Here is a 23,629-nt window from a genome sequence, read left to right as displayed (position 1 = left end):
ACCCTTTCATTGCTTATACTTTACTTCCGTTCATATCTTACTGTCCACCCTCTCCTATCAATTGAATGACCTCATAGGTCCCAGCTCCTGGCCTTTGTTCTAAATTCTGTTTTCTGTCTATCTAGGAAAGTTTACTTACGCACGTCTCGGTTCGTGCAGAAGGTTATTGAACGTTCTCAATATTTTCCTGCCTGAAGGTAATGAGGTCAGTAGGCCCACTGTACCCTAACAGCCACCAGCACCGCTTGCTTTGACCCTGGAAAGTTGCAGGTTGTCGTCTTACATGAAAGGTTGTGAGTTCTTATTTTGACAAGGATAAAAACTGTCCTAGCTGCTGATTTTGTGTGGATTGGTGAGGTTGTAAACTGTAGTGTACTAGTCGAGTAGTTGGTTAAGCAACAGATGTGTATATGATAATGCTTAAATGCTCGTAAAAGCATGGCATGGCTTAAATCAGTGTAGTGGAAGATATATGAATGTAGGGAGAGAGAGACGCTTAACAGTAATGAGACTGCCTTGTAGGTTTGTACCCAGGAGCCATCTTAGTTTCAAGTAAACGAGGAAGTTGGCCATCTTAATCTCGAAGGAAAGATTTGTGCTTGCATGAGGCCAGATTGCTCTGAACATGAACTTCAGCCTTCCATTTTGCCCCACCGGCCATTTTTTCAATGGACATTGCCGTTGCTGGGCATTCTGTAAGGTGTCACATAGTATACCGCGAGTTCATTCATTCTCTCCGCTGGCGAATACTGCGCAACTGACTGCGCCGTGAATGCTGATATGCTATTCGGGTTTGGGGAGGTTGTAATGCTACTTGAAGGCACCAGATGTTGTTGATGTTCGCGTTGAATCATTGTTTGCTTGTGTTTACATCTCTCTCTCTCTCTCTCTCTCTCTCTCTCTCTCTCTCTGTTACCCGCTTTTTTCTTTTGCTAATTATTTCTCTTTTTTTTACTTGTGTAGTTATTTCTCAAATCAGTGTATCTGTGGTGTGTGTAGACTTCGTGGTAGTTAGACCTATTTGTAAGTATACTTTATGTGTAAGCAGCCTATATATATTATATATATATATATATATATATATATATATATATATATATATATATATATATATATATATATATACAAATATTACAGTTTGGTGTGCGTACATCACAGTGTAGTATTTTATCATGTATTTATACAACTGTCTTACTAATCTGGTTTTTTCCTGTGATGTACAACTAAATGTACAGTCTTTGCATGCGTATATTGTATCTTTCGCTCTTTTCGAAGTTTCAAGTATAGCGTAAACCTACAACGTTTATACAGTTATTGTGCATACAATGTGGTTTTTCACGTTTATAGGAAACAGTATGTACGAACTGTTTTTTTTTTTTTGTTTGTTTGTTTATACAGTTTATTTTGCCCATCCTGACACTGTATAGCCTTTATTTACTCGACTAGTGTTCCTCCGTGAATCATAAATTGAGGGCGTCCATCCGATGTAGCACTGAGTGCTCCAGTAAGGACTTAAAAATAGATCGTGATAAAAAGTCATTTGCGCCGTGGTGTACTCTCTCTCTCTCTCTCTCTCTCTCTCTCCCCGGGTTGTGGGTCCTTTGTTGATTGTGCAATACGAGGGGTTATAGGGAATGCTCCTTGTTTATACGTAAGGCGCGCGTGTTTCACTGGTTTGGCAAAGTGAATTAGGCCTACGCATATTGAAGCGTCTATGAGCTGTTTGTATCGTTGCTTGTAACAGTGTTTACGAAAATAATAACGCCGACTCATCTTCTCCGCATATTGCGTCACCGCTACTGCGATGGAGAATAGTATTACCTCAGGCTTCCTGGAAATGGGTTACTCCGGCAAAGGTTACTCTGGGTAAAGTCTTCTGACTCACAACAGTAGACATTTGTTGTGGCTGATCGTCGTGTGCTTCTGAAGAGAACTCTCGACTGTTACATCCGATTCTCCGTCTGTCGTTTATTTCTCGTTTTCTTGAGTGCTTTGGGATGAGGTTGCTACCTGCATGCCCTCCTCTTCCTTAGCTGCAAACGACCACATTCGGCTCTCAACCAGGTACATAATTCATGGGTAAGATAAACAGAGAATGGACGCGAATCGTGTATCATTTCAGGGTCGTTTCTGACCCGTAATGACTTGAAGCCATGTTCATAACATTGTGGGTGAGCTGTTGGGGTCGTGGCCGGGATAGAAAAGGCTATGGGGCCTAGAGCCTCATTCCTAAAAGACTTTCAGAAAATCTTTTCTATCCGGTGCTTTTTTATTATGTATCAATGATGGTATTTGTGACAGTCATGGGCGTCGTAGAAGTTGGGTTAAATGACACCGGGAACTGATTTCCTGTAGCTCATTGGCCTTGGGAGCCAATTGTTGTAGATATATGACGTAGGAACTAAATTAGTTCTTTGTTGGAACTGTTTTGTCAAGTGTCGTTGGGAACCAATTTTTTTTTTTGTTGTTGTTAAGTGACATTGGGAATTCTGTTTTTATGGTAAAATGATCGGAACAGTTTTTTTGTGGTTTCTTGTGGTTAGCCTAAATGACGTTGGAAATTCTATTTTTCGTGGTTAAATGCCATTGCGAATTCTGTTGTGTGTGGTTAATGACGGGAACAATTTTCGGTGGTTGAATGAAATTGGAATTTGTTTTTTATGGTTAAAGGATAGGAACAATTTTTTCTTGGTTAAATGACACTGGGAATTCTATTTGGTGGGTGTAAAGAGGGAAAATCTTTTTGTGTGTGTGTATATATGATCTTGGGAGCAATTTTTGTGATAAAATGACACTATGAACTCATTTTTTTTTTTTTGTGGTTCAATGTCAGAACAATTTATTGTGGTTAAATGACATTGGGAACGGTTTTTGTGGCTATATGACGCTGGGAACCATTTTTTGTTGACATGGGGAGTAATTTGTTATGGTTAAATGACATTGGGAACAATTTATGTTGTTGAATGGGGTTGGGAATAATTTCTTGTAGTTAAATGTTGTTGGGAATCATTCTTTGGTTAAATGACATTGGTAATAATTTTATATGGTTAAGTGATGTTGTGAACAATTTGTGGTTAAATGATGTTGGGAATAATTTTATGTGGGTAAATGACTTTGGGAACAATTTATGAGGTTAAATGATGTTGGGAATATTTCTATGTACTTAATGGCGTTGGGACTAATTTTATGTGGTTAATTAACGTTGAAAAAATTTGTGGTTAAATGACTATGGAAATAATTTTGTGTGGTTAAATGACTTTAGGAATAATTTTTTGGTTAAATGACTTTGGGAACAATTTATGTGGTTAAATGACCTTTGGGAATAATTTTATGTGGGTAAATGCCTTTGGGAACAATTTATGTGGTTAAATGACCTTTGGAATAATTTTATGTGGTTAAATTATTTGGAATACTTTTATATAGTAAAATGGCGTTGGGACTAATTTTCTGTGGTTAAATGATGTTGGGAACAATTAATGTGGTTAAATGACTTTTAGGAATAATTTTATGTGGTTAAATATCGTTGGGAACCATTTATATGGTTAAATGATGTTGGGAATAATTTTATATTAAATGACGTTGGGAATAATTTTAAATGTTGGAATAATCTTGTGGTTAGATATTGTATGAAACAATTTGTGGTTAAATAACTTTGGGAATAATTTTATGTGATTAAATGATGTTAGGAATAATTTTGTTGTTAAATGACGTTGGGAATAATTTTATGTGGGTAAATGACGGGAATAATTTTATATGGTTAAATGACTTTGGGAATAATTTTGTGGGGAAATGATGGTAGGAATAATTTTATGGGGTTCAATGACGTTGGGAATAATTTTATGTGGTTAAATGATGCTGGGAATAATTTCATGTGGTTAAATGACGTTGGGAATAATTTTATATAGTTAAATGGTGTTGGGACTAATTTTATCTGGTTAAATGACGTTGGGAATAATTTTGTGCTGTTAAATAACATTAGGAATAATTTAATATGGTTAAACGACGTTAGGAATAATTTTATGTAGTTAAATGACGTTGGGAATAATTTTATTTGGTTAAATGACCTTGGGAAAAATTTTTTGGTAAATGACGTTAGAAATAGTTTTATGTGGGTAAATGACGGTAGGAATAATTTTATGTGGTTAAATGACGTTGGGAATAATTTTATGTGGTTAAATGACGTTGGGAATAATTTTATGTGGTTAAGTGACGTTGGGAATAATTTTATGTGGTTAAATGACATTGGGAATAATTTTTATATGGTTAAATGACGTTGCGAATAATTTCATGTGGTTAAATGACGATGGGAATAATGTTATGTGGTTAAATGACGTTGGGGATAAGTGGTTAAATGATGGGAATAATTTTATGTGGTTAAATGACGATGGGAATAATTTCATGCGGTTAAATGACATTGGGAATAATATCGTGGTAAAATGGGGTTAAATGACGTGAGTCAATTTGTATTGCACTTCAGATGACGGTAATAAACAAAAGACAATAGCAAGAGCCCATGACATCATGCGGCCAGCTCCATTTTGACAAAACCAACAAATTAGTTCAGAACTAGAGCTCCGTTTACTCATGCGCGGGGGAAACCCAGTTTGACGCGTGACACTCCCAGGCCTTTGTTTTCCCTTCATTTTGTTTACAGAAGTGCGTGCGTTTGTTTACAAAGTGTTCCGTTGTGGATGAAGACGGTGCGAAGATATTACTTGGCTGGCTTTTCGACTTGCTGGTTCAGTCAGCTTTTGTTGTTTATGTAGTTGTTATTTTTTTTATTCAGAAGATGAACCCTATTCGGACGTAACAAGCCCACTAAATGGGTCATTGACTTGAAATTCAAGCTTCCAAAGGATATGGTATTCACTAGGAAGGGGTAAGATTGGGTAAAAGGAAATCTAGGAAGAAGAGATATCACTTATTAAAAAATAAAAAATAAAATCATAAGTAAACAAAAATGTCCGAATATTGGGTACTGTTCGATCCCCAAAGGTTTTAGATGCGTTTTCTGCTAAATTCTTTTAATTAACCCCAAACCAAATCCATGTTAACCCAATATTCTACTTCCCACTGAAAACCTTCAATTCGGAATTCGAGGAGGAAATGAAGTTCCTTCCTCCCGGCCAGGATTCGAACCTGTGTCAGGAGAACTATAGTAGCGATCATGCACTCACCCACCCTCAAAAATTGTCCCTGTGACGTCATTCGTTATTGTTGTTGGTGTGAGTGACGTCACAATTCAAGGTGGTACGGTGTCAGTAGTTTGTGTTGTGAGGGTCCTTATGATTCTGTGGGGCAAACGGAAAGTTGGACGTCCAGGTTTCTTCTTCTTGAAATTATGCCAGATTCGAGAGCAGTTCCCTCCACTCTACGTACGAGAAACAGCTGTTTGACATTTCGTGATCACGAGAGAGAGAGAGAGAGAGAGATAGAGAGAGAGAGAGAGAGAGAGAGAGAGGACCTAAGTCAAGGAAGAAGTAGTAGTCAAAGAGAGAGAGAGAGAGAGACTTAGATGCTATTAAAAACTCTCACCCAGAACAGAATGAGAAAAAGGGCATGATGAGGGTGGGGTTGTGTAGTATTGATTCATCAGTGTGTGTGTGTGTGTGTGTGTGTGTTTTTGTATGTATGTGGTGCCGGGATAGTAAAGGCTTTAGGGGTCGTGGGTGGGGGTAGGGCTATGCTGGGGTCGTCATGAGAGTGGGGACAGGGACTCTCCTAGTCGCCAATGCCAGAGAGTTACTTGGGAGGGGGATTGGGTGGGGGTTGGTTCGTTCCCCATCTCTTGGAGCTGGGGAGTGGCAGGGGAGGGTGGGAGTGTTTGGAGGGGGTGGAGCTCTGAGAGAGAGAGAGAGAGAGAGAGAGAGAGAGAGAGAGAGAGATCGCCCGAGGCTGACGCCAAATGGACTACGGCATCCAGCCATACGAAAACGTCTTCATTTGGGGTCTTCCTGTCTTCTGGCTGTCCCTTTTCCCGTCTCTTCTGTGTCGTCTCTGCCTTGTCTGTCCGTAGATTCTCTCTCTCTCTCTCTCTCTCTCTCTCTCTCTCTCTCTCTCTCTCTGAGACACACACACACACCCACCCACATTGTATTTCGAAATTGTGAATTAGAGGTGATTTTTCCCTCTCTCTCTCTCTCTCTCTCTCTCTCTCACAGACGCACTTTTTGAGAGAGCTAAATATATATATATATATAGCTAAATATATATATATATATATATATATATATATATATATATATATATATATATATATATATATATATATATATATAGAGAGAGAGAGAGAGAGAGAGAGAGAGAGAGAGAGAGAGAGAGAGGTATATTTACCTCGCGTCCACGATATACGCACTAAGGGATAGACTAGACCCAGCTGTCTGGCTGAGGTAAAGCGAGTGGAGAAATAGTCATCATTGTTTGGAATTATTCTTCTGAATTGAAACCATTCATAAAAGTTCCTTTAAAGAGAAGTAATAATAATAATAATAATAATAACAACAATAATAATTTCTGCATAACATTGCCAGCACTCGATTGTGGCTGTCACTTTTAAACTGAAATGATGATAATAATAATAATTATATATTTATATATATATATATATATATATATATATATATATATATATATATATATATATATATATATATATATATATATATATAGTAATAATAATAAGTGTGGAAATAGCAGTATTTCATAGTGGAATCAAAATACCCAAACATCATTGCGTCAAATCTCTCTCAGGTGTGGGATCTTGCATTGGAGGTCTGCGACCTACTGACCTCTTGCATGAAATTCCTTTCTTCACCGTAACGCGCACGCGCGCGCGCACACGTGTATATATATGTTTAGATATATGTGTGTGTATGTACGCTTGCGCATTAAGGTGAAGAAACGTCTGGTATACTGTATATGTGTGTGTGTGTTCTACTGTGGAGAGAGAGAGAGAGAGAGAGAGAGAGAGAGAGAGAGAGAGAGAGAGAGAGAGAGAGAGAGAGAGAGAGAGAGAGAGAGAGAGAATACTCTTCTCTCAGGGGACCAATACAACCCTTCCATATGCTAATGACTGTCCAGTGTATCAACCATACTTTTCTACACAAACACACACTTGTCGCTTTTGAAGATAGGGCCTTGATGATACCCGCGCTGGTCAACTACTGAGAGAGAGAGAGAATTATTGTTATTATTTCATTGAACAGAATGACCGTCTATATACTATTTAGTTTAATTTTCCGTTTCTCAATCTCTCGAATGAGTTCCTTTGTGGCGGCCGGCAGGGCGATTGTTTGACAGCTGTCGAAAAATCGTTTATTCCTTAAAGTTTGGGTAATTCTACTTCCTACCATTAGCTAAAAGGCGATTGAAGTCAGGGGTAAAATAATGCCACCTTTACACCCGCAATATAAACTCGACGGCGTCCTAGATAATATTATTGATAATATTGATGATTATTATTATTATTGTAATTATTATTATTTAACATATATACTCGTAGAAGCACGAGTCTTGAAATGGAGGAACAAATCCTGTGGTGTATGGTTCCATATATTTTTAGAAATAAATCTCGGCAGAGAGCTTTCGGAATCTAATGGAGTCCCCTCTTCCGTCTGTAAGTTGAAGACGGAAATCGAACAGATTCCAGTTGAAAAGGGGAATCGATCAGGTTCTCATTGAAAGGGGGAATCGAACAGATTCCTGTTGAAAGGGTGAATCGAACAGATTCCTGTTGAAAAGGGGAATTGATCAGATTCCTGTTGAAAAGGGGAATTGATTAGAATCCTGTTGAAAAGGGGAATCGATCAGATTCCCGTTGAAAAGGGGAATCGATCAGATTCCCGTTAAGGGGAATGAAACAGATTCCCGTTGAAAAAGGGAATCGATCAGATTCCCGTTGAAAAAGGGAATCGATCAGATTCCCGAAAGCTCTGGAAAGATTTATTTCTGAATAAATGTACCCATACATAACTGAGGATTTGTTTCTCCATTATTATTATTATTATTCTTATTATTATTATTATTATTATTATTATTATTATTATTATTATTATTATTATTATTGCATGTAATATTCTATTATATAAAAAAATTCGGCTGTTGTATTATAGATTCTCCCATAATATGTATCACAAAAGGACTTAAGTTCTACAGCTCAGTTGGAACTTGAAAAGTTCTGGCGCAGATGCAGTGCTATTCTCCTTTCCTTTAATACATTTGTATCTATTTATTCATTTATTAATTTATTTTTTCTTTTTTAATGAATGGGATCTCTTCTTTCTGTATTTCCCTTTACCCTCTCATTCTTCCTAATGAGCTCCTTAATAATCTTTGGAAGCTTCAAGAATTTCAAGCCAGTGGCCCCTTTGGTGGGCTTGTTCCATATGAATATGGCTTCTATTCTGAATAAAAATAATAATAATAATAATTCTATTGATCCACTGCTGAGTGTATATTTAGTGTATATATATATATATATATATATATATATATATATATATATATATATATATATATATATATATATAATATATTATTGTAGGACCGCCTGCCGAAATCAGCTGAAAGTGCATGCGACCTAGTTTGGCCTCGTGGGTTCGGTGCTGTTTTGGGGACCTGAAAAATTGTCGTTTTGTTTTGTGTCGTCGCTGAAACATTCGCTCTTGAACTTGGGTGTTGGAAATGTGATCTAAACAATTGGAGTGTGGAAATGTGATCTTTGTACGTTCAATAAAGAGTTCTTGTTGAGGAGATATTAAGTGCTTTTATTATCAAGGATGTGTTGATTTTTTTTCAAAATCATAGTATGTAGTTGTGGAGGTGGTAATGCAATTGGTTGACAATCGAATCATTGTACCCATAAGTATTTAATCGATTTTTTTTAGTGTTTTCATTTGAATGGAGTGAAGTACTGTGTAATAATAATAATAATAATTAATTATTATTATTATTATTATTATTATTATTATTATTATGATATTATTTTGGGTGAGTTTTTTGAAGTGCTGCCTTTAAATGTAGTGCAAAACTGCGTAATAATAATAATATCTTGGGTGGGATTTTTAGAGTGCTGTCTTTTAGATGGAGAGCAGAACTATGCAATAATAATAATAATAATAATAATAATAATAGTGCTTTATATATCCAGTTATGAATATGGTTTTCCTTTCAGACTCTTGCCTTAGAAATGAGGATAAATTGTGTTCATGTTTAAGGATACGGAGTATATCCTCTTAATAATAATAATAATAATAATAATAATATTTATTTCGGCTCGGGCCATATACATGCAATATACAAATACAACACACTCAGTCTAGACAGACAAGGTAACATGATAAAAATAATTATCGGCAGTATGCACGCAGTTGCTGAAGAATTAGAAAAAAAAAGAATTCATAATAACAGTAACGACAGTAATCTCATATGGAGATCAATAGCAAAAAAACTTAAAAATGTTAACAGTAACAAATACAGATTGCAGACGATTAATTTCCATCTGTTGGTAAAGAATATGGTTGTAGATTGAGTTTAAGTGTGTGTGTGTGCGCGCGCATTACTCGCGCAGTATTCCACATGAATGGCTGGGTGGGGGCGGGGATGGCGGTCCCAGAACGCGTTTTGACGTGACCGACTTTGAAATGGCGGTAATGACCTCTGTTGACCTGGCGACCAAGAGTCCTTAGTCCCAACTCCTTTGATCCTTCCGTCTCCCCCTCCTCCAAAATCTTCGGTTCCTTTCTTGAGAGGTCCCCTGGGACTTAACCCCCCCACCCCACCCCACCCCCGTCCATCGGTATGTCATGGTCTATAATCTTTTCCTGTTTGTTTTTGCCATTTTGTTTTGTACCGTAGTTTTATCTCTGTTGTTGTATGACAGTGTGCGGGTTATAATAATGATGGCGGGGATAATAACGGTAGTGGTGAGAGATTCTACAGTTGTGTAAATGTAAGTGCATTTTAGAAATGTTTGTATTTCTGATATGTATGTTTTTCACTTATATACAGCACTGTGGATTTCTTCACCATTTTAGTGACTCTTGCTATTATGGGGTTTTTATGAGTAATAATAATAATGATAATAATAATAATAATAGTATTAATGATAATGATAATAATAATAATGATAATAATAATAGTATTAATAATATATATAATAGTTTACAAAAGACGAATGAAACCAGGGGTACATTAATAAAAATAATATTATTATTATTAACAACAACAACAATAATAATAATAATAATAATAATAATAATAATAATCAGTTTATTACTTAGTCAATACAGACTTTATTTTTTAATATTGAAATTCCAGTATTGAGAATCCCCATTCCGAACGAACGATTCACTAGTAATGAATAATATCTGCATATAAAAAAAGTAAATATTCCTCACTTCGAAATAACTCTCTCTGAAATACTTATCGCTTCTTTTAGAATACTTCTGGATTCATTTCCTCACCAGAATAAGATCCGTAGGGGGTTAGTGCCCGTCAGTGTACCTCACGCGGTGCACTGTAGGCATTACTTAAGGTTCTCTGCAGCAGCCCTTTTCATACCTTTTACTGTACCTCCGTTCATATTCCCTTTCTCCCTTCTCGCTTTCCACCTTCTCCTAACAGTTGCTTCATAGTGCAACTGCTTTGAGGTTTTCCTCCTGTTACGCCTTTCAAACATTTTCACTGTTTCCGTTTTATCGCTGAATGACCTCTTATGTCCCAACGTTTGGCCTTTGGCCTCAATTTTGTATTCCATTCCATTCCTCACTAGAATTAGAATTTGTAAATATTTCACCTTTTCCACCAAATTTTGTTCCGACCCGTGAATTTCGAATCGTGAGAAGCTACATCGATCGGTACAATTTTCCCTGAGTTAACATTTTGGAAATACTATTTAGCTTCCATCAAAGTAATCATGTAATTTATACAAATTACTTTTCGGGGAAAATCACCACCTGATGAAAGAGGTTTCTTTTAAAGTGCTAATTAATTCGCTTGAGATGTTTTTCGATCCTTAAAAAGCACTTATGGTGGTAGACTTGTCAACGGATTTAGTACTTGTTTAAAAAGGTACTGTTTATTTTCCACAGAAATAGCTTTGCAAATTATGCGAGTCGGTGAATTCCTCACCGGAGTGAGGACTTATAAAGATTTTTCATGCTCTACAAATAGTTTTCGAGCTGTTCCTCACACACAAAGAGAGAGAGAGAGAGAGAGAGAGAGAGAGAAAAGAGAGAGAGAGAGAGAGAGAGAGAGAGAGAGAGTACTTGTAGAGAGTACTTGTACAAAAATTTTCCCCATCTGAATATATTTTTTTTCCAAACCTCAGGAAGAGAGAGAGAGAGAGAGAGAGAGAGAGAGAGAGAGAGAGAGAGAGAGAGAGAGAGAGAGAGAGACGCGGTCTTGTGTGAACAAGTATCCGTTTGTACAGCGCCTACTTTGAAGATTAGGACCACCCAAAATTTGATGAGCAGGTAACAGTAGGCGCGCCACAGGGGTCTATTCAAATGTCAATTTTACAACCTCTCACTCGGGCTCAAATCCACCGCCGGTGTCTTGACAAGCAGGTGTTAATTAATTTGGGAAATTGGCCCTTCGGAGGAGTCCATTCGCGGAACAAACGACAAACGCGTCGTTTGTACAAGTTGTTTGTGGGGGGGGCGGGTTAGGAATTTCCCTCGCTTGCTTGCTTGCTTGCTTAGCCAACTAGATCGCCAATTTGACAGCATAGTATAGAGCATTGGTTTTCAAACTTTTTTTTTTTACCGCTACTCCATATGAGCAACTCAATATGACCGAAAGTTTTGATCCAATAACATCACTAGGGTTACCATATTTTCATCAACCAAAGACAGTACAAAAGGGTCCCAAACCTATCTACACGTTTTTATTTATTCCTCCTTCCAAATCTGTCAGACATTTTTTCCTCTGACTGGTCACAAGTTTATCTGAAAACACGATTTTTTTTTTTACTGTTCATTTCTGCTTCCAAATCTGTGAGGCCTTTTTGCTCTGACGGGTCCAGAGTCTATCTGCAAACACGATTTTTCGCTGTTAATTTGCCGTATACTGTAAGCATGTTCCCACTGAACATTGGGATATTGTTGGGCGACTGCTGCTTGTCCTGAACATTCTGGGACATTTTCTGACTGACCAGAACGCCCAGGACAAGGCTTCAAATCAGGACGAGTCCCGGCCAAAAACAGGGACGTATGCAGTGTCCTAGTACAAATATAGCACTGCACTGGAATAAATTTACTACTTGCATTAAAAAGATATTATTGTAACTATTTCTGTTGAAACCTCTGGTATAGAGGAATGTAATAGAGGTAGAAGACTTGAAAATTTGAGTGTTCTTGGTGCTTCTTATGAAGAACCGTGATTGAGAATCTGAAATATTTTTTAGAAAACCAGACCTTAACCTCGGCAATTCATCTAATCCCTTGCTTTTGATATTATTCAATAATTCACAAATAATTTAAACTGTTCAGTATTACCCACAAAGTAGTTTATGTGCTCTTGTGAATCATTTTAAAGTTTTTATCAATAATCTCTATCATTTTCACTCATACTCAGCTGTGTCAGCCAGTAATGATTTTATGATCTTTTAACTATTAAAAAATTGTAATGTCTCATTTAAGCTTGAAAATGTTATGAAGAATCCCGAAGCGCGTCTAGCTTTCCATATATGTACAGTATATAGGCTATCTATCTATATGTATATATATATATATATATATATATATATATATATATATATATATATATATATATATATATATGTGTGTGTGTGTGTGTGTATGGAAGTTTGTTTGTATGTTTGTATTAATACATTAATACAATTCCTCGCCAGGTCACTAGACGTTTTCTGATTTTAATTAGTTTGTACTGTCGCGTATATAAGCCCTGTTTAGAATGTATCTTGCCATTCCTTACAGTTGAGGTTTTAATTCTCTCTCTCTCTCTCTCTCTCTCTCTCTCTCACACACACACACACACACGGGCATTTATGCTGTACACACAAATGCGCAGTTATTTCTCTCTCTCTCTCTCTCTCTCTCTCTCTCTCTCTCTCTCTCTCTCTAAAAAGTGAATACTTAATAAGTACGTGTCTACAGATAACGCATATACGTAATAAGCATCTGGGCCAATTTCTTAATATGCCTACGGCCAAACGTTGTTTGTTTTTCCCTACACTTGAGAGAGAGAGAGAGATCTGTTTCAGTATACAAAATTTTAATGACATTTTCCCTTAAGGGGTAGTGCCGTCAGTGCACCTCATGCAGTGCACTGTAGGCGTTACTTAGATGTTAAAAACCTCTTTCACTCCATTTACTGTACCTCATTTCAAACCTTTCTACTCTCAATTTCCGTTTCAGCACTGAATGACCTCGTAGGTCCCAGCACTTTTCCTGTGTCTTAAATTCTACGTTCTTTTCTATTCTGTTTAACTGGAAGTCCAATTTAATAAACTTTTAATGGCCTTTACGGCCTGCCAAATTTTATCGTGGATTTTGTGGCCTTTCAGGCAACACCAGAGTTCTAAATAAACAATATCTGGCCCGTGAGGGCTTCCGGACTGGGCCAGAATTTGTTAAGAAACTTTTTTTTTTTTTTTTTTTTTTTTTTGTACGGGGCTGTGTGTCCATTGTGTGCTGTTATATTGTTACAAGTTTATGCTTATTATTATTATTATTATTATTGGAAGAAAGCAGACCCTCTTTTAAACATGTCTTGTTAAAAGTGATGGCTGCTTCGTGCTGATTGATCATATATTGAATTTTCTCAATTTTATTTTAATACAAGATCAATTCGCATGATGCGTCTATCCTTTTTAACGGTTATTATTATTATTATTATTATTATTATTATTATTATTATTATTATTATTATTATTATTATTATTATTATTATTATTTTTATTATTATTATGAGACCTTTGGTTTTTGCAAAATTCGAATGTCGGCAAATTAGCTGTGATTATTATTATTATTATTATTATTATTATTATTATGCTTATTATGCTATGTATGAAAAATGACCAAGAGGCTGTTTCTGAAATAGTAAACAAACCAGAAAGTTATCATGAAGAGTGGATTACAACTGTCATTGGACGTGACTGATCAGCAGTTTGAATGCTGGAAGCTTATAGTACTGTGTAGGCGAACACAGAACCGGGAATAGAGTCCCAGAGCAATGTATATATACTATACATATTATGCATTCACTGAATAATCTTTAATTTGTATTTTGGAATGTATTTTCCTCTTCTGTATTCCATTCAGTCTCGTAAGTCATTTGTTGTTCTTCTCTTCGACAGACTCAACAGCAGACCGTGTGCATCGTCATTTGTGCGTCACTGTACCTCCTCCAGTATAGCTGCAGCTGGCCCTGAGGGTGAACCGCTTCCTCTTGTCTAGTTGAGCTCCCAGTGCCAGTGGCGTCAGGCCCCAAGACCCCACAGGGCTCAGTCCTCCCGTAGTCGCCTCCGGGTCTGCTGTGGTCAGCAGGGCACGAACACCCCGCGCCGCTGCTGTGTCGCTCCGGAATCCAGCTTGGTCCCTCGTCGGGAGGGCCCCGTTTCATTCACCCGTGGCCGCCTCGTCCCTGCCCCGCGTCCCATCACCATCACCATCATCATCATCATCCTCCGCCTCAGCAGGGAGAGACGCCCCCGCCCCCATCCTCCTCGTCCCTCGACGGCTTCATCATGACCGCCCTCAACTCCCTGTTTTCCTTCACATCTCCCGCCGTGAAGAAGCTGCTGGGGTGGAAGCAGGGAGACGAGGAGGAGAAGTGGGCCGAGAAGGCCGTTGACTCCCTGGTCAAAAAGCTCAAGAAGAAGAAGGGCGCCATCGAGGATCTGGAGAGGGCCCTCTCCTGCCCCGGGCAGCAGTCGAAGTGCGTCACCATCCCCCGGAGTCTCGACGGACGTCTCCAGGTAAGGCGGTTTCCCCAGAAGTTCGTCCAGGTTGGGTGAGGCTTTGCTGGCCCAGTTGCGTTCTCAGGTTTTTTTTCGTCAAGGGCTTCCTCCTCGTTGTCTTGCACGGTTTCACAAGTTTTTTTTTTTTTGTCATTACGAGTTTTTCCCATTTTTCCCGTGAGTTTTTCCAAAGTTCCCGAAGTGTCGTCCAATATTAATTCCCCATATCTTGTCGCAGCTGGACCACATCTAGTAGATATGTCGCAGTTGGACCACATCTAGTAGATATGTCGCAGTTGGACCACGTCTAGTTATCACAGTATCACAATTGCTTAGTAAAGTGCCCTTGAACATAACGGATGAATAGGCTCTTCTTAGGATTTTCAATTGTAGGCACGTTGCTGATTACAAAATTACTGTAAATACTTAATTTGGTTTTTGTCTCACGTAGAATTCACTTGAAAGCAATGGGTGAAATGGTTCTGTATTTATTTGCAGAACTAAACACATTTCATTGGGTTGTTGTTAGTCCCGTGAACACATGCGGAAAGTAGTGGGTGATATGGTTCTGTATTTATTTGCAGAACTAAACAGACGTAAGGCATTCTCTCCTAATTGTAACTGACGCGCATTTTGGCCCCCTCAGACCAAGAGAGATTCGGTAACTGGGTCTTGTTAAGTGTTGATTAAGTGGACAGATGTGTCGGCCAGGTGGTCCGCTTTTTTGAGAATAGCCAGAGGGGGCGGGTGGGGGGAAGGGGGGCTATGATTTGGGCATTGCGGCTATCAAGAATTAAGTGATGCAATATCGTACGCATGACTTCGAGGCAGTGAAGGTTATTTGAAATGCAGAACGTGATCTGTTTGGTCTACTCTTTTAATGTAATGCCAAGCTGTGGTGAGTTTTTGTTTATTTATCAAACTGTCACGGTCACATGCTTTACTATGTTTGGAATTTAGGACGTGTGTGTGTGTGTGTGTGTCTGTATGTGTGTATATATATATATATATATATATATATATATATATATATATATATATATATATATATATATATTTCCTTAATTAGGATTTTAGGCTTGAATAAATTTTGAGAGTATTTATTTCACGTGGCTTCCTGTTGTCAGAGTCATGGGCGAACTTATAATGAGTCAGTCTTTCTAACCCTCCCTCTCTTACTTTCTCCATGGCTTTGGCTACGTTAAGACAGGTTGCCCGTCCCGTCGACCTCTGCCTTAAAAAAAAAATGCTCAAGATGTTAGAAGGTGTCACCCTAATAGATGTTAGGCTGTCTACGGATTTTTGAGGGGCGACCTTTGTGTTCTGGTGATTCTAGAAATTAAGGAAAATCTCTCTCTCTCTCTCTCTCTCTCATCGAATATAGACAACTTTTTAGATGAGGTTACTGTCCCCAAATAATTCTCCAGTTTCTGCTGCGCCCGGAATTCGAACCGAGGTCCTAGAAATACATTTTGGGAGTCGGGGGAGGGAAGGAAGCCAGCTGTCACGCTGACACTGGCCTGTCACTGCATCTGTGTCCATTTCTGCCAGATATAATTTTCGGATGACGTGTTTGTGAGTCACTGGGGAAGGATGCGGTCACATGCCTTGTTTTGGTCACAGGAGGAGGAGGAGGATGAGGATGATGACGTCGTCGGGCGATAAACGACAGAAGAGTCGTATTTTGCAATGACCTCGAGGAGGTCGTTTTCACCCTTCCATCGCTCGAGGACTGACTCCAACTCGAGCGCGAGGGGAGGTGAGGATTGCATCCTCCTCGAGGCGAGGAAGGGGTGAGGGTTGCCCCCTCCTCGAGGCGAGGAGGGGTGAGGATTGCCCCCTCCTCGAGGCGAGGGAGGGGTGAGGATTGCCCCCTCCTCGAGGCGAGGGAGGGGTGAGGATTGCCCCCTCCTCGAGGCGAGGGAGGGCCGAGGATTGCCTTCTCGAGATACTCACCTGTTATTGTTTTCCCTCAGCCCTAGCTGCGACCCACAACTATCGACTGAAATGTTGTTACATAAACACTGTTCTTATCCGAGAGAGAGAGGGAGAGATTTAACATAGATATCCGTTAATTTTGACGTTTCCTTCATATTTCTTCGATCATCTGTCTCCCTCCTGTTCCCCCCGTTATAGCCCTTTTCTTGTTGTTCTGAAATGCTTGCAGTTCGATTGCCCCTCCCGTCGGCCTGTAGAAAGAGTCAGGGACAGAGGAAAGAAACACAACGAACGCAATATATAAAAACTTAAGACGCAATCGGCTTCCAAACTACCTTTTGCAGCGTTTCCGGTTGAATGGTCGGTCGTCTTACGTCAGCTTATTTTTCTGTGTCACATCCGTCCTGCGGGTGTCATCTCCTGTTTTGCTGTGCCACAGACAAGCACAGACACACACACACACATACACTCCCACACACAGACAGACAGACAGTCATGCACACCCACAGACACCCACATTCTTCCACAGACACAAAAACAGCCCCTCGCATCGAATCGGTGTTAGTTACAACTCACATGATTTTTTGGGGCCTTTGTTTTGGTGTCACTGCGCATGCGTGTGTTTACATTTGGCAGCCCCTTACATCTGGCGCATCTGTGACGTCAGTGTGATTTCAGTGTCCCGCCTTGTAGAGGCCTGGGTCCGATCCACGAGCGAGCCACGACGCCTCAGGCAGGTCCCTGTAAATCCCGTTGTGCCTCTGTTGACCCGCTGTTTAGATTAGTAGGTTATGTAGATAACTGCGGTGGCTTTGAAAATTGATGAATTTAATATATAGCCTACTTATGGAGTGTTGGCTGATTCTCTCTCTCTCTCTCTCTCTCTCTCTCTCTCTCTCTCTCTCTCTCTCTCTCTCTCTGTTTGTTTGTGTACGGGAACATCTTTCACTTTTGTTGTGATAACATCAGTTCCCTTGTTTATTGTAACATTTCTCTCTCTCTCTCTCTCTTGTGTACAACAACAGGTCGAGGAGGGGGAGGGGGCCCCGGGTGGGGGGTGATGAATCAAGTAGCAGTAAGGGAAGGGAAGGGAAGGGAAGGCACCAGGCGGAATGAGTCACAGGACTGCCGCTGCTGATACAGTTGACACCACCACCAACCATCAAACCGGTATCATCTGTAGCGGCTCACACGCTTCTTCGGTGACCCCAAGGACGCTGGCAGTGTGTGTGTCTGTGTCCGTGTCCGTCGTCCCTTTGGCCTGATGTGACTCTGCTTCTTCCTGTGTCCTCCTCCTCCTCCTCCTCCTCCTTTCTGAAATGGGTGCCTTTTTAGTTTTCTGTAAAAGAGAACTATTGAGAGACTTCTCTGTCGTTTTCTGTCCGCCCTCAGATCTTAAAAACTACTGAGGCTAGTGGGCTGCAAATTGGCATGTTGATCGTCCGCCCTCTAGTCATCAAGCATGCCAAATTGCAGCCCTCTAGCCCCAGTATTTTTTAAATTTTATTTTAGGTTAAAGTTAGCCATAATCGTGCGTCTGACAACGATGTAGGAGAGGCCACCACCGGGCCGTGGTTAAAGTTCCATTGGCCGCGGCTCATACAGCATTATACCGAGAATACCGAAAGATAGATCTGTTTTCGGTGGCCTTTATTGAACACTACAGAAAACTCGATTGCGCCGAAGAAACTAAGGCAGATTTTTTACTTGTTTATATTATTTTTTATAATCCTATCTCTTAGGTTTGTTGGGGTTAGAGTGAGGTTCCTTTTTTCTGGTCTTGTATAAAATCAACTCATTCTATTTTAATCTTCTGTACATAAATGGATATGTTGTTGTTATTGTTATTATTATTATTATTATTATTATTATTATTATTATTATTATTATACAGTAACTGGTTCCGTTTATGCACTACAGGCATTATTAAAGTGTTTTAGCCTTTTACTCTACCATTCAGTTCCCGCTTCCTTTCTTCATTCGTGCTGTCCAACTCCTCTGTTCTGATACTTCATCTCATTTGTTTCCTGGCTCTCTGTGTCTTGCTGTCCAGTCACTCCAACTCACTCTTGATTGTCACTGTCTTCAGAGCTGAGTGGCCGCCAGTGCCCCTTCTGTGCTTGGCCTGACGGTCTCATCAGTCTCAATTAGTTTTGAGCGAAATTTTACCAATTCAACTGTTGCTGCTTTGACTTGGCTTCGTGCATGCATTCAGCCGCTGCTACTTTCACCAACTTTGTGCATACGTTCAGCTGCTACTACTTTCACCAACTTTGTGCATGAATTCAGCTGCTACTGCTTTCACCAACTTTGTGCATACGTTCAGCTGTTACTACTTTCACCAACTTTGTGCATACGTTCAGCTGTTACTACTTTCACCAACTTTGTGCATACGTTCAGCTGTTACTACTTTCACCAACTTTGTGCATACAAGCTGTTACTACTTTCACATTCAGTGCATACGTTCAGCTGTTACTACTTTCACCAACTTTGTGCATACGTTCAGCTGTTACTACAAACTTTGTGCTTACATTCAGCTGTTACTATTTTGTGCATTCAGCTGTTACTACTTTCACCAACTTTGTGCATGAATTCAGCTGCTTCTACTTTCACCAACTTTGTTTTTACATTCAGCTGCTACTACTTTCACCAACTTTGTGCTTACATTCAGCTGCTACTACTTTCACCAACTTTGTGCATGAATTCAGCTGCTTCTACTTTCACCAACTTTGTTTTTACAGCTGCTACTACTTTCACCAACTTTGTGCATACATTCATACTATTCATTCACTAACTTTGTTTTTACATTCAGCTGCTACTACTTTCACCAACTTTGTGCATACATTCAGCTGCTACTACTTTCACCAACTTTGTCACATTCAGCTGCTACTACTTTCACCAACTTTGTGCATACATTCAGCTGTTACTACTTTCACTAACTTTGTTTTTACATTCAGCTGCTACATTTGTGCATACATTCAGCTGTTACTACTTTCACCAACTTTGTGCATACATTCAGCTGTTACTACTTTCACCAACTTTGTGCATACATTCAGCTGCTACTACTTTCACCAACTTTGTGCATACATTCAGCTGCTACTACTTTCACCAACTTTGTGCATACATTCAGCTGCTACTACTTTCACCAACTTTGTGCATACATTCATCTGTTACTACTTTCACCAACTTTGTGCATACATTCATCTGTTACTACTTTCACCAACTTTGTGCATACATTCAGCTGTTACTACTTTCACCAACTTTGTGCTTACAGTCAGCTGCTACTACTTTCACCAACTTTTATGCATACATTCAGCTGTTACTACTTTCACCAACTTTTATGCATACATTCAGCTGTTACTACTTTCACCAACTTTGTGCATACATTCAGCTATTACTAATTTCACCAACTTTGTGCTTACATTCAGCTGCTACTACTGTCACCAACTATGTGCTTACATTCAGCTGCTACTACTTTCACCAACTTTGTGCATACATTCAGCTGTTACTACTTTCACCAACTTTGTGCTTACATTCAGCTGCTACTACTTTCACCAACTTTGTGCATACATTCAGCTGCTACTACTTTCACCAACTTTGTGCATACATTCAGCTGTTACTACTTTCACCAACTTTGTGCATACATTCAGCTGTTACTACTTTCACCAACTTTTCAGCTGCTACTACTTTCACCAACTTTGCATACATTCAGCTGCTACTACTTTCACCAACTTTGTGCATACATTCAGCTGTTACTACTTTCACCAACTTTGTGCTTACATTCAGCTGTTACTACTTTCACCAACTTTGTGCATACATTCAGCTGCTACTACTTTCACAACTTTGTGCATACATTCAGCTGCTACTACTTTCACCAACTTTGTGCATACATTCAGCTGCTACTACTTTCACTAACTTTGTGCAATTCAGCTTACTACTTTCACTAACTTTGTTTTTACATTCAGCTGCTACTACTGTCACCAACTATGTGCTTACATTCAGCTGCTACTACTTTCACCAACTTTGTGCATACATTCAGCTGTTACTACTTTCACCAACTTTGTGCTTACATTCAGCTGCTACTACTTTCACCAACTTTGTGCATACATTCAGCTGTTACTACTTTCACCAACTTTGTGCATACATTCAGCTGTTACTACTACCAACTTTGTGCATACATTCAGCTGCTACTACTTTCACCAACTTTGTGCATACATTCAGCTGCTACTACTTTCACCAACTTTGTGCATACATTCAGCTGCTACTACTTTCACCAACTTTGTGCATACATTCAGCTGCTACTACTTTCACCAACTTTGTGCATACATTCAGCTGTTACTACTTTCACCAACTTTGTGCATACATTCAGCTGTTACTACTTTCACCAACTTTGTGCATACATTCAGCTGCTACTACTTTCACCAACTTTGTGCATACATTCAGCTGCTACTAACTTTCATACATTCAACTTTGTTTGTGCATACATTCAGCTGCTACTACTTTCACTAACTTTGTGCATACTTTCAGCAACTTTGTGCACTAACCAACTTTGTGGATACATTCAGCTGTTACTACTTTCATCAACTTTGTGCATACATTCAGCTGTTACTAATTTCACAACTTTGTGCATACATTCAGCTGTTACTAATTTCACCAACTTTGTGCATACATTCAGCTGCTACTACTTTCACCAACTTTGTGTGCATTCAGCTGCATTTTCAACTTTGCTGCTACTTTCTCACCAACTTTGTGCATACATTCAGCTGTTACTACTTTCACCAACTTTGTGCATACATTCAGCTGCTACTACTTTCATCAACTTTGTGCATACATTGAGCTGCTACTTCTATCTCTAACTTTGGTGCATACATTCAGCTGCTACTACCTTAACTAACTTCGTGTATAAATTGAACTGCTACTAGTAGCCTATAGTAATTGGTGGTTTCTTATGGAACCTGATATTTCTATCTTAATACGGATGACATTTTTTTATCCCAGTTTGAAATATATAAAGTTTACTTAAGTTTATATAGTTGAATGTGGGAGAATTATGGCTATCATTACTACCATTTTTATAATAATAATAATAATAATAATAATAATAATAATAATAATAATAGTTTACATAACTGTAATTGCCAACAATAATTTATTATTATATTATTATTATAAATAAAAAGAAATGATAATAGTAACTTACCTGTAATTTTCAAAGGTAATTTGTTATTATTTTTAAATAATAATAATAATAATAATAATAATACTTTACACACCTGTAATTGCCAACGATATTTTTTATAAATATTTTTAAATAACAACAATAATAATAATAATAATTTACATACCTGCAATTGCCAAAAATATTATTATTATTATTATTATTATTATTATTATTATTATATTATATCTGTAACGTGGTTATTGAACTCTTGTAGTCAGTACAACGGGTTTATTTGGGTTACATAGTGTACACATCTGCGTCTCACATGTTACCTGTGGCGTGTGTGTGTGTGTGTGTGACGTAGGTGTAGCAGGTGTAGTTGGTGTAATTAGTAGTATTGGGGTGTATCACAGTTTTTGGGCTTTTTGTTGTTATTATTATTATTATTATTATTAGTATTATTATTATTATTATTAGCAGGTTTGAGATGATAATAATAATACTAATAATCATGAATTATTGTTGGCAGTTACAGGTGTGTACAAAACTATTATTATTATTATTATTATTATTATTATTATTATTATTATTCAGTTTTGAGGGTATATAATATAATAATAATAATAATGAATTATTGTTGGTAATACAAGTATGTACAAGATTATTATTGTTATCATTATTGTTATTATTATTATTATTATTATTCAGTTTTGAGATGATAATAATAATAATAATAATAATAATAATAATAATAACAATAATAATAATAATAATTGTTGGTAGTTACAGGCATGTACAAAATTTTATTATTATTATTATGATTATTATCATCATCATCATCATCATCATCATCATCATCATCATCATCCAGTTTTGAGAGGAAGGACAAGGGATGTCTGCAAAAAAGCAACAAAGGCAGGTAAATGGTACATTCACACTCTGAAACCGAACAAAAAATACTTGGAGGCATTATTTTGTCATTAAAACGAAACTTTGGCTCTGCTGAATCTCACACAGTTCCTGATGCGGAAACGGACAATGACGTAATACCCCCGAAACCGGTTTGGCATACACCGAGTGTTTTTCTTTTCTTTTTTTTTTTATTTAGTTTTCTATCTTCCTTATATACAGGAGTTATGTTCAGAGGGAGTTGTGAAGGTGACGTCACCTTGTGTGTGTGTGTGTTTGTCAACACTGTAACTCGGGAATGGTGTGACGGGTTTGGGTGAAATTTTTGCCAAAAGTCGAAGAGCTGTTGTCTTCGTTATTCTGTGGCTGCAGAAACAGCATTGTCAGCAATTATCAAGTGTTCCGTTGCCACAGAAACTATTATAAATTATTCAGTTGTCCCAGAAACTATTGTAAATTATTCAGTTGCCACAGAAACTATGTTACTAATTATTCAGTTGCCACAGAAACTATGTTACTAATTATTCCATTGCCTTAGAAACAATATTATCCGTTGCTGTGTTGTCACAGAAATAATATTGTCCGTTATTCTGTTGCCACAGAAACAGTAGTGTTCATTATTGTATTAAGGACGAGTTATGCTATCACGTGCTGGCATATGGCTAGTTTGATGTAGGAAAAATGTTGCAAATGATTAG

The 23,629-nt window shown here is 38.3% G+C and overlaps 1 protein-coding gene across 9 annotated transcripts in view; it reads left to right on the top strand.

Annotated features, from left to right (window-relative positions):
- The window catches only part of Mad (Mothers against dpp), a 79,144-nt gene that overhangs the window by 5,983 nt on the left and 49,532 nt on the right, over window positions 1-23,629 (top strand). For 4 of the 9 annotated variants that reach the window (XM_067133208.1, XM_067133216.1, XM_067133214.1 and 1 more), the window contains exon 2: window positions 14,321-14,941. In XM_067133208.1, coding sequence (XP_066989309.1) covers window positions 14,711-14,941 — 231 coding nt within the window. In that variant the 5' untranslated portion in view covers window positions 14,321-14,710. Of the gene's footprint in view, window positions 1-1,859; window positions 2,080-14,320; window positions 14,942-23,629 lie in introns of those variants that run through there. The other 5 variants (XM_067133215.1, XM_067133213.1, XM_067133209.1 and 2 more) reach the window with 4 other exon arrangements.

The sequence above is a fragment of the Macrobrachium rosenbergii genome, chromosome 33 (genome assembly GCF_040412425.1).
Source record: "Macrobrachium rosenbergii isolate ZJJX-2024 chromosome 33, ASM4041242v1, whole genome shotgun sequence".
NCBI lineage: Eukaryota > Metazoa > Arthropoda > Malacostraca > Decapoda > Palaemonidae > Macrobrachium > Macrobrachium rosenbergii.
The sequence above is the reverse complement of the archived record's forward strand: the minus strand, read 5'-3'. Positions and strand labels throughout refer to the sequence as shown.